The following is a 12,506-nucleotide window of genomic DNA, read 5'->3' as shown; positions in this document are numbered from 1 at the left end:
TAAAAAAATTTAAAATAAAATAAAATAAACTTAAAAATTGATGTATCAAAATTAATTTTTTTTATTTAAAAAAAAAACCCACAATACCAATATTTTTATTAAAATTTGACTAATATTTAATTAATAAAAAAATAAATAATCTCGACTATTAAATATAATCTCATATTATTAAAAATATTAATAAATAATAATAACTAATTGGAAAATAGCTACAAATTACACGGTCTGGTGGCCCTACACTCCTCATTTTTTAATTGAGGATGAATCTACATAATCGGCACCGAATGTTATTTCCACCACCTGCTTTGGTTGTTTCCGTCTTCCGTGAGCTTTTGAGAGAATGGGAGACCGCAGAAAAAAGCACCGTCGTCTACACGACTCCCCCACCTCTTCATCCCAATCTGAATCCGACACTGAATCCGACTCCCAATCTGAATCTGAATCCGACTCCGATCGCCCTTCCAGGCGCCGCGACCGAAGCCGCCGCGAAAAGGACCGCCGCAGGCGGAAGGAGAAGGAGGACGAGGAGCGCAGGAGGAGAAGGAAGAAGAAGGAGAAGAAGAGGAGGGATAGAGACATGAAATCCAGGAAAAGTAACAAGAGGCTCCGTGATTCTGATGCTTCTGAATCTTCGGATGAGGATGAAGAGAGGTCACCTAGGGTTGAGCCTCATGCTGTGGTCCGTGAAATCATGATCGAGTTCCCCAATGTTGGCACTGATTTGAAGCAGGTATGCATTGAATATTGAAATTGCCATCACTGTTGAGTGTTGTTGTTCCTGAGTTTCAAGTTGTTAGGGCTAGCTAAAAAGGGTAAATGCTTTTTTTTGTTCGGAAGCTGAAAGGTGCAACTTTTACGATTTTCTAGAAATTTCTTTGTATGAAGCATGTAGTATAATTATTAACTGGTGCTGGAAAGGACACGTGTATGTAGAAGGTTGATTGGTGCTGTGAGGCTGTATTCTGGGAGTTTATGTTATGAACTCATTTGCACGATGCTCCCATTGTTATAAACACAACTGAGGATAATGAAAATAATGTGTAGTCCAAGGCTAGCAGAATATAGCTTTTACTACCTCCAATTCTGTATCTACAGATTCTACTCAATGCATATATATGTTTGATTTTTAATTAGATCTCGTTGCTGTTGTAGCTCTTGCAAATGATTGATGATGGACAAGCCGTTGATATAAAGGGTATATCAGAAAAATCTCTCATGAAGCATCTGAAGAAGCTGTTCCTATCACTAAAGCTGAAGGAAAATGGAGATAGAGTTTTCTTACTTCCTTCTAAAGCTCACCCCACTTTGGATGTTGTTGGCCCTATAATTCACTCTTTTATGGATCCTATGAAGGAGCAAGCTGATGCTTCTGCAGCGATACCTGAAACAAGTTCAGTTCCAGTAGATGCAGGGAGTGAGCAGGTGGCAAATGAGCACATAACAGGAAATCCAGATGATAATTCTCCTGGTCCTAGAAAAAGGTGATCAGTCTTTTTGTCAGTCTCTTATCACTTGTCTTTTGTAATTTTGTCCTAATTATTGCTTCCTTTGTTTTACAGGATGATTGGCCCTGCAATGCCATCTGCTGAGTTACTTGCTGCTGCCGCCAAATTAACAGAAGCACAGACTGAGCTTAAGTATGGGATCAATTATGTTTATATTGATAATTTTTCTTGATCTAGTTGTGTCAATTCACATCATATGATAGTTGATGATATTTTCAAACTAATGTCTACAGTGAAGCTGAGTTGGACGACGATACTGAACTATTTGTGGGACCTCCACCACCTGCTATGGTTTCTGAAGCAGAATCAGCTAATGAAGCAGAGCGTTTTGAAGAGGTATTTAATCCCAGTTGTCATGATCAGGATTTTGTTATTTCTTAAAACATTTAAATAAAGGGCCATGGATTTGATGATTGGCATGCGGTATTCCTATTTTAAGATGAATTTACTATCGGTAACCAATGCTTTTAATTTTCTTATTTCATCATTATTCTATAGCTTTCTTCAGCTAAAGGAAATTACTCTAACCATTCAGATTATTTTAGGAAATTATTCTAACCATTCATATTACTGTAGTGACAGCTTTCATCAATTTATAAGATTTATGCTCATATATTAGTGGCAAAAATTAAAATTTGGACACTAATTGACTTTAGAGGTCTAAGTTGTCATCTATTTATTTATCAGGTCACCAGGATCATGGAAGTTGAGGCTGACAGCCCATATGATGTTCTAGGAGTTAACCATAATATGTCTAGTGATAACATAAAGAAAAGGTATGATAATATTTATAACCTATGATAGTCATTTTGTTTGACAAAGAATTTTCATAAAAATATATTCCGTTTTTGTTGTCCACATAGCATGCTTAATTAGCAAATTGCCAAATTGTATTGGCCTGAATGATTATCCAGTTTTGCGCTGCTTATTGCCGCAAGGAAAGTTTAAAAATCTTGCGCAAGTCTTTGTAAAATTTTATTGTTTATGCAACAATAACTCTTTATCCCACTAGGAGGACCAACTACGTAGATAAAGCGATATCTTTCGATTGTCTAACTTGATCTCATTAATGTCCCTTAGGTATTGGAAGATGTCACTTTTGGTTCATCCAGATAAATGCTCTCATCCTCAAGCCCATCAAGCATTTATTAAGTTAAATAAGGCTTTCAAAGAGTTACAGGATCCAGAAAAGGTGAGTCTCTTAATCTGTTTTGAAGCATGGATTATTATTGTTAAGGTTGTTGTTTGTGGGATTCTCTGGTTTGTTTGTGGGTGTTTCTTTGTTGTGGTATGCTGACATATAATTTATTGGATACTTTGTTAAATTCTTACTTTTTCAAAATTTGCAAGTATACATTCTTTTATGTTTACATTGACAAGATTATCTTTCGTTCATTTATAGCGGAAAGCAATGGATGAGAAGATCAAGCTCAAGGAAGAACAGGAGCAGTTTAAGGTGACTAGAACTTACTTTTCTGGCCATATTAATGAATAATTTAGAATTTTTTGATAGAATAGTTTTGGATATTAATCTCTTCACGTGTGAATACAGGTTGAACTTAAAGCTATGCGTGAGGCTGCACTTTGGAGAAGAACGCAAGGTGAGATTCTGCAATGTAGATGATTTCTGTTTTGTTTGTTTGGGTCTTTAGTGTCGATAATGTGCTTAATATAATAACGGAGGATATGAACTTAAGAAGTGAAAGCTGAAAGGGCCTTGTTATGTTCAGAAACTCCTTCCCTGCTATGTTAAAGTAAAAATGAAATGTTTTTCCCTCTTCTATTTATTTATATATATTTTATGTGTTGGGGGCTGAAAGAAGAGGCTAGAGCAGATGAGGGCTAAAGGTGGGGACTTCTTTTTTACATAAACAATGGAAAAATATATTTATTCTCTTTTTCTTGCTCTGAAGAAAAAAGAAAAACTACTTATTATGAAGTGAAGGAGGGAGGTCTTGCTGAACTCATGTTTTATTCTTATGTATTAACTAGAGTCCTATTAGATGTTTTGATCTTTTCTTCTGTTTTTATTCTCTAAACTATAATTATATAGCTTCTTGCTTCTGAGAGACGGCAGTTCACTGCATAGTGTTAGTGTCTGAATAATTTGGCAATCAACTTTATTTCGGGTCATTTGGGATGATCTTGTTGGCATGAACTTTGGCCTTCAGCTGGTGCTAATTAAATGTTGTATGGCCTTGGAAAATTGGTCTGGCAGTTATCTTTGGTTTCAATTTAGCAATTAGTAAAATTTCCTTGTATAAGTTTCAGTTTTGCTTATCTTCCTAAAGGGAGAGAGGCATGGGATAGGCCGATAGGGTGGTAGTACTTGAGAACTTTGTTATCTTATTGCTAGGAAATCTATGGCAGGTATATCAATGGAGGGCGATGATGAGCTTCTGGCACAGACAGAGGTTAAAGTGGAGCCAAAAAGAGATGAATGGATGACAACATTGCCTCCAGAGAGAAAAGTAAGTCTTGTGAATTATTTGATAAAATGTATAGTTAAATATTGAAATATTTGTGTATGTCCTGTTGCACTATGGCTGTTTGCTTAGGGTTTGTTTGAGTGAGCTTCTAAGAAAATATATTTTTTCAAGTTATCTTTTTTCAAAAAATCTTATAGAAAAGTAAAAGTAATTTTATGTTTGGATATCTCATACAAAAAGATCTTTTTATTTATCAATTATGTTTGGGTATAACCATATAAAAGTATTTTTTTTGTTTATTTATTACGTGAAAAACATCTTTTTTTTTAAAGAAAAAAGATCTTTTAAAAAAATGTAAATTGTAGCTTCTCAAAAAAAGATGTTTTTTTTAGTGCTTTTAATTTTACTACTAGAAATTTACCAAACACGCTAAAAAAAAAATTCATTGAAAAAGATCTTTTTTTTTTATCAACGTCCAAACAAGCACTTAACCTCCTAATGCAAGTGGTGCTTGAGCTTGTTGTAAACTTCATTTACAGAGTTAAGCATATTTTATTCATCTTAGGATTGAGACTCGGCAATCTTTAATGAACATGGTTTCAAGCAATTATTCTGCACTCTTATTGCCGAAAGTGTGAAAACATTAGCTGTGGAACGGAGTAGCTGACATTAAGTTAATTCACAAACATTTCAAAGCTTCTTTTGCTCTATGTGGCCACTTCAATTTTTATTTTTTTTTAGCCTGGTGGTGTAACTATGCAATCAACCAACTTTAGTCGGGGCACAAAGGAAGGTCGAGGAGATACTAGCGTTTGGACAGACACCCCTTCTGACAGAGCCCAAAAGGCGAAGATGAAGTATTTATCCTCAATTCCTCTTTCATTATTGAATGCTTTGGGTTATCAATTTCATTTCCCTTAAACAGTGTCAACCACTGACCATATTGAAGAGGCATATAACAATGCTGTTTATATGGCAGTTATTTGGAAGCATACAATGAAGCTACTGCGCTTGCCTCGAATGAAGAGGAAAAGAAAAAGGCTAGTGCGGATGCAGAGTTGGTGGACAAATACAACAAGGCAAAACGATCAAAAACGTTGATGCAAAAGCATCAAGAAGAGGTTTCTAACAAGTCCAAGAAAAAATCTAAGCAGCAGAAGCCAGAGAAGGAAGAGTGGGTGGGTCAACATCCATGGAAGCCGTGGGACCGCGAAAAGGATCTGACAGCTGGAAGGAAAAGTGTAAAACTTGATGCAGAAGGCATGCCGCAGGGCTTATCTTCGAGGTTTTCTTCCGGAAACTTCCAGAGAAACTTCCTATGAATGATTCGATTAGGAGTTAAGATGTCATCTTTGAAGCCCTTTTGCCTGGACAGGATCTGTTCAATGAAACTTAGAAAATTGATTTGTCTTCTAATGGTTGGTTCCTGGCATTTTTCGACATCGTTGTTCATCTTTTTTGACAAACTCTTCTTAGAGGAACTGATCCCCTGTAGTTAAATGCATACCTGCCTGTAGGTGCTGCTGAGTACAGCCATGTGCTTCTTGCTACGAAGAATTCTAATCATTCAGTTGCACTCGGATGAACACTGAATATTCTCTGGTGAAGTTCATTGAACAAATGGCTTGGTTGCTACCTACAGATTGTGCATTTATCAAGCATGTTAATCTGTATTATCCATTGTGCTTTGTGCCCTTGTTTATACCAGCCAGGAACATACTACAGATATAGTGACTAGGATTCGACCTCTGTAGTAAGTTTATATTTTTCACTGAATTATTATAGGGAATGTAACATTAAATCTTGCGCTATGCAAGTTGAGTAATTTCTATGTTAATAGTTGGCTATATACTATATAGTTTGAACATTTTTTTAAAGGTAGTCAAAAGTTATAACCTATCTTTATGTTGCATTGTTCTGCCTATCTTTATAATAACTTTCTGACCTTATATATAACTTCTCCCTGACATAAATATATAAAAAATAATTTTTTTTGGCTCTCAGAGACCCATATGTTTGTGTGTACTGGAGCTTCTATTAACAGAGGTTGGGAAAAAAACCTATAAATATCTTGAAGTTTATTACATCAAAACCCTGTCTGTCCATCATCATCGGGTGTCCAAAAGCTGCACAATTAGTTGTTTGTTGCTAACTTTTTATGAAATCAAAATCGAGAAATTTTTTAAAGGAACGAGCAAGTGGTGTTGGGAATGAGTTTGTTTTGCCAGAGCATATAGCATCTTAGAGGGAGAGGGAGGGTTGAAGGCTTGAAGCATTGTTTAAGGTGTCATTAAAGCACAAATAGTTAGGGTGAGATTGGATAGGTCTATAAGTAACTTTTTCTTATTTTTAACTTATGAAAAGTTATAGTATTAAGGTTTGGTATAATTTTCAAAACCAAATTGTTACTTTTTTTTAAAGTTATTTAAGTGCTTATGAAAAAGTTAAAAAAAAAGATTTCTTTTATAATAAAAAAGTTTTTTATCAATCAAGTTGGGTTGGTCTAGTGGTTAACTTACTAGTCCGCTTAAGCAAGTGTTGGGGGTTTAAATTTCGCAACGGATTAATCCTTAGCCTGTTAGGTTGAGAGATACTGTGAGAAACAAAAAAAAGATTTTTATCACTTTTTTTTAAAATAAACACTTTTAAAACTAAAAAATTAAACACAAAATAACTTATTTATAAATTACGTTTAATATAAGTCTCGGTCTTAATTAAAAGATGTTAAACAACTTTAACTCATCAATTAAAGATGTGACTTCTGAGCTTAAGTTTTTCATAAAAAGTTAGTTTATACCCAATATGTATAAACAACTTTTGTTAGAAGGTGAACTTTTGTTAGTGTGTATACGTAAATGAAAAATATTTATTTAATTATTTTTTATATTAAAAATAACCATCGAAATCTATTATTATGCATTTATGTATGTTTATACATATTAATTTATATATTTTTAAAATTAAAAAATCAGTTATTAGAATAATCAAACTTATAACAAATAAATAATCAAGCTTATTTATAGTAGTATAATAAAAAAAATTTATAAGACCCCAAACATATATTGCTATATGTAATGGTTAATTGATGATTGATTTTTTGTATTCAGGTGATATTTTTTTTTACTTAGAATTTTGTTATTGGCCTAAAACTTAGAATTTATTCTGTATTTAATTTGAATTTGATGTAGTTTTCTTTTTAGTTTGTAAGTACAGTTAACTTGCTATGAATTGAATTTTTTGTTCCATAATTAAAAAAGAGAAAGAAAATTCATTTTCATTTCTTAGGAGTATTCAAGATTGGATTTTGTCCTTTACAGGGATGTATAAAGGGGAAAGTTATCATTCTGTGTAACTTAGAAAACAAGTGGGGAGCTTAAATTGGAGGGCTATTGATGCCTTGTACTTGTGCTTGTTTTCAGTATCTAATCATGTGGAATTCTTTCATATCCTTCATTTTTAAAAAAATTTACATCTTTGGTCCGAGAAAGAATTTAATTCGTCCTTTAAAAATGTTAAATTAATTATGTTAGTTCTTCTGTCACTTTATTTATTAATAATATCAAAAATTTTTAATATAACACATTAAGTGATATCTCAACACACATTAAAGAGTTTTAATTGACTACCAACATAATAAGTTTATAAAACTAGATCAAATCAGAACTTAATTTGTAGAAAGAACTTGAGACATTAGAATTTCTCAATTTGGGATTGATTTGACCTAATTTTATATACTAATCATGTTAATAGTTAATTAAAATTTTTAAGTGTGTATTGGAATGTCACTTAACCTGTCACATTAATAAATTTTGACACCATAAACAAATAAAATTACGGAAGAACTAACATGACTAATTTAAAATTTTTAAAAGACGAATTTGATTAAAAAAATCTTTGAAAAACTCATTTAGAAAACGAATAATTTTTTAGGGACTAATTTAATTATTTACTTTACTTTTAAAGGGTAACTTAGTGCAATAATAATAATAATAATAATAATAATAATAATAATAATAATGTGAGGCAGAAATTTTCTTGTTAAACGTTAGTTTTAGATAAGGTTGTTACCATATTTAAAAATGAAAACAATATTCCTCCTTAATTAGTTAAAGGCATAGGAACAATAAGAGACAAAAGGAATAATCCCCAGAAGTAATGATCAATCCATCTATGACACAGATGAAATATTTAAATTAAAATTAAAGAAGCTAAGGGAGACAAGTTGGGTTGTGAAACAAGGCATGTCATTATCAAACTTGGGTTAAGCTTAAAATTTTCTCTCTAGAAGAAGGCTATTGTATAGTTGTTAAAAGAAAAAGGCACATAGGTTATCCATAGATAGATATAGTAGTAGTATATAATGAAGAAGGTTGAAAAATGTAGTATGCTTTATAAATACATTTAATGTTTATATATATATATATATATATATATATATATATGTGTGTGTGTGGGAGTGAGTAGCCCAACCTCCATAGTAGTCCCACAAACCGCCCCAAATGGCTATATATACTTGCATTGCTTGATGTGCACTATTTCTATTTGTTTTTCATGAAGCAAACCCCACCACACCCCCCTCCCTTATCAAAATCATGAGTTTTGCAGTGTTATGTATTTGTAGGGTCCATTATTAACCCCCCATTTCACCTTCCAATACATTCTTTTCTGCGGCTGCTTTCCTTACAATCTATTTGGTTATCCACTCCCCCCTTACTCAGCTTCATTCAAACATACTACCTAAGATTACTCCAATTTTTGTTAATTGGATTTGGATCTGGTCATTCATATATTGATTATTTATGTTTTTTTTATATAGTTTATGTTTTTTGAACACGTGTAATAAATGAACAATTTTTTAAGTTTTTTATATTGTTTAAATTGTTTTTTTGAACAACTTTTGTTAATATTTTGATTGTATTTTAAGCACAAAAATGACTATTGGAATATATGAAAAAACATATTAAATAAATATAAATGTTATAAAATTTAACTATTTTTAGAAGAAAAGTACAGGTAAATAATAAAAATATTAAACAATTTGAACAATAGATATATCGGATATTTAATTCACTAGGTGTGCGGATGGTTATCCTAATACTAAGATTTAGGTGGGTAATTTGGAGATGTAGTGTATTTTTACTTTATTGGACTAATTTTAGAGCCTACTGTTCATATTGCTCATAAAAAACATTATCTACCTAGCAAAGTCCTCTTAAAAAAAATAATTCACAACATGTGCTAGTTGTTCAACATGGAAAAAACAAAAAATCTAAGAGATTTCAAATTAATTAAGATTTTTTCTTTAGAAAATAAATGTGCGTTTCTCACTAGCTAGTATTGTGAAGCAAAAATAATAATAATAATAATAATAATAATAATAATAATAATAATAATAAAATAAAAGATGGTAAGGAGAAAGGTTTGCCTTGTTCAATTGTAAAATAAAGGACATGACAAAAAGTATTAGCTGTTTTATTTGTGTTTGTCTTTTACTGACTGAGCTTGAAGTTTGTTTTGTAAACTAGCATGTTGTTCCTATTTGTTGTAAGGGGGTCACACACAATAATACAACAACATATATAAGTGGTTCATATTATTTCAATCATACAAAAGTTGACAAGAAACTATAACGTAGGCACACTTGATGTTCAGAAGAAGCTATAATAATTAATATATATATGACATTATATTCATTTTGCTAATAGATTGCTAACCCCATATTATCTATAATCATACCAAGCATCATTGCCATGATATTTTGACCCCAACTCCCCAAGTAAGCAACATTATATATTTAACATTAACATTGGATAATAAAGTCAATTTTGAGTTAAAGGTAAAGGTTAATTTGGTGTTGCAATGTTCCTATTGATACCCACTATGGTGGAATATCACTGGACATTGGTGCCGTCCGTTACCCATTGACACAACTTGGTTACCGGCCATGATTGTGACACCATTTTTAGTGAACATTCAAATGTAATCTTCTCTCTGCTTAAGAATTTTGACTCAAATTTCTTTTCTTTGCCATCTCAAGTTGACTAATTAGTTAATAATGAATTTAATTTGTATGTACTGTTAAAATAGTTTTATACAAAAATAATTAATTACGTATTGTTGTATCAGTAAAAATAATAAATTTTTAAATTAATCGTTAAAATGCATAAATCTAATTAGGAGTCACTTAGAAAAAGACGTTAAAAACGTTTTTTAAAAGATATCTTTTATTAATTAAAATTTAACACATATAATTGATTAAATCATGTTATTTTTGTTAAAATTAGGCTAGACAAATTAATTTAATCGAAAAAATAGTGAATTAAATCTTGAATCGGTTTAACATAATATTAATTTAGACCGATTCAAGATTTGATTCACTATTTTTTCGGTTAAATTGATTTGTCTAACCTAATTTTGACAAAAATACTACGACTTAATCAATTATATATGTTAAATTTTAATTAATAAAAAATATCTTTAAAAAAAATGTTTTAGACGTTTTTATCTGAATAACTCCGGATCTAATTTGATGATCATATAAAACTCTTAATCAATTATTACTATTCACTTAAAATGGCGGGTTTCCACTATATTTCCACTGTTTTGATTTGATGCGGATTAATTGACATTCATGCTTATATATATTAAGGTAAAATTTTAAATCTTCTTATTGCATGTCTAAGATACTTTAATAATTTAATTTGGTATATGGCTTAAGTGGAACAATTAGTGAGTGCTCTTAATTAATTAGCATGCCATTCAAAGTGGTGGTGTGAATAGCAGCTATTTTTTTTTTTTTTGGTTAATAGTATGTATAATTTAATTTTAATGTATTGAGAGAATCCATATGCCTAAGAAAAAAATAGAGGAAAAGAAAAGACAAGAAAAGAAATAAATAAAAATGGAGAAAAATGTGAGACCCTTTTTTTGGTTGTTACATAGAGAGTATATATATTTTTGAATAAAATGAGGGAACAGGATATATATATCACAATGATTAATCCTTTCTTTCTTCCTTATGTTGCATGCTAAAATAATAATGGGCCTTTCCCCTTTCAGCCAATGAATTTTGCATCTTGTTCACACACACAAGTTTTGGTGATTGCACTGAAATCTAGATTCCTGAAAATTTTTATTTGGTTCCTTTTTCCCTTTCTCCTAACTGTTAATTATAGCAATACTCATTCACAGAAAATATCTAGCAGTGGTCCTAGTGGTAGGACTACACCTTTAGGTTATATATTTTGTTAATATTAATTTTTTTTTTTGCAAAAATAGCCCTACATATACTATATACAATCATGACAAAGAAGAGTGAATAATTTCATAAGCATATCATCAAATGGTAAGGCATTATATTATACTTTTAATTGTTTATGAGAGAATTTTCATTTTTCACTATATATATAGAGAGAGAGAGAATGAAATAATGTCTTAAATTAGGATTATTGTTAAGTGTATGTCTCAAAATAAATTAAAAAAAAATAAGAACCAAATTAAAAGTAAGATAGAAAAAATTGTGTTTCTATTCTAATTTTATTGTGTCTATGTTTTATATTCATCTGATTTTTCAAAAAATTTTTTACCTCTCAATATCTCTAAAATTATGTTATGATATAAGATACCAAACAAGACTTTAATCTCTATGTATGAATAATATCATGAAAAAGTTTTATACAAATATCAAATTATTTTATATTAGGAAAAATAACCATACATATATATACTTAAAATTCCGCTATGGAGTAAATAGAATATTTGTACAATAGGCTATTTATTTGTCCTAATATGAGTTAAAAAATGAATCAAAGGTAAAATACTACTAATTTCTCAAACATAATACACCCATACATCAGGAATAATAAATATCTGATATCCTACTGAATCGAACATCTCTATACCCTATTGTACATATTGTACAAATACTCTATTGGCTCCCGATACTTTCTCGTATACTTATTTAAATAGTCATATAAAAGAATACATTTATTTACAGATTAGTTATTATCTATTTGTATATAAATATATATTATTTTATTTATTTATAATGTATATTTTAAACAAATGACTTTTTTTTTTTGCATATATAATATAGTTGAAAACTTTATGTTATAAATAAATAAAAATTAATATATATAGATAGATATTTTTACAGGCATGTAGTGGCTGAGAAAAACATAATAGAAGTGCACATGCAGTGGCTTTCATAATAGTATATGTTGAGGAAGGTTTCTCTAAGAAGCTAAGATTCAATTCATGTGGAAGTTGAAATGTTTACACTTTACAGAGAGAGTAATGCTTGTCCCACCCCAAATTTTTACACACTCTGATGAGTGCTTCAACCAATTTATTTTTGTGTATGTATATCACAAATTATTAAAGTAACTTTCAATTTCTTCTATCAATAGGGTCACTCTCAGACAGTTTGAGTTCAACAGCAGTATCTAACATAAGATCCTAAGATCTTATGTTTATGTTATGTTACTTCCACACGCGCCCATAATAATAATTACACCTTCTTTTGTTTTTGTTTTATTATGTTCTTCCTAATTAATTATTATAATTGTTTTGT

At 30.7% G+C, this 12,506-nt stretch overlaps 1 protein-coding gene across 3 annotated transcripts; it reads left to right on the top strand.

Moving 5' to 3' along the window:
- Nucleotides 1–277: 277 nt before the first annotated feature.
- Nucleotides 278–5,876, top strand: LOC130950724 (uncharacterized). 3 transcript variants are annotated; one of them, XR_009073708.1, is made up of 12 exons: nucleotides 278–730; nucleotides 1,153–1,481; nucleotides 1,560–1,637; nucleotides 1,739–1,841; nucleotides 2,193–2,281; nucleotides 2,586–2,697; nucleotides 2,908–2,961; nucleotides 3,058–3,106; nucleotides 3,876–3,976; nucleotides 4,676–4,791; nucleotides 4,914–5,352; nucleotides 5,430–5,876. XR_009073708.1 is itself a non-coding variant. In XM_057879285.1 (11 exons), exons 1-11 carry the CDS (start codon nucleotides 341–343, stop codon nucleotides 5,254–5,256), a joined length of 1,764 nt encoding a protein of 587 aa, XP_057735268.1. In that variant the 5' UTR covers nucleotides 278–340; the 3' UTR covers nucleotides 5,257–5,872. The 3 variants fall into 3 exon arrangements, 1 of the variants encoding a protein (XP_057735268.1); XR_009073707.1 differs by having other exon boundaries at nucleotides 5,452–5,865; XM_057879285.1 differs by having other exon boundaries at nucleotides 4,914–5,872.
- The last annotated feature ends 6,630 nt before the right edge of the window (nucleotides 5,877–12,506 follow it).

Source organism: Arachis stenosperma, chromosome 9 (assembly GCF_014773155.1).
Source record: "Arachis stenosperma cultivar V10309 chromosome 9, arast.V10309.gnm1.PFL2, whole genome shotgun sequence".
In the NCBI taxonomy this organism is placed as follows: Eukaryota; Viridiplantae; Streptophyta; class Magnoliopsida; order Fabales; family Fabaceae; genus Arachis; species Arachis stenosperma.
This window is presented reverse-complemented; position numbering and strand designations above follow the sequence as displayed.

Bases quoted from the DNA above. Each gene is read 5' to 3' on its own strand.
- LOC130950724 (XM_057879285.1), top strand. From the start codon at position 341: ATGGGAGACCGCAGAAAAAAGCACCGTCGTCTACACGACTCCCCCACC. The intron at 2,282-2,585 runs GTATGATAATAT...AATGTCCCTTAG, and splicing joins AGTGATAACATAAAGAAAAG to GTATTGGAAGATGTCACTTT. The intron at 2,962-3,057 runs GTGACTAGAACT...GTGTGAATACAG, and splicing joins AAGAACAGGAGCAGTTTAAG to GTTGAACTTAAAGCTATGCG.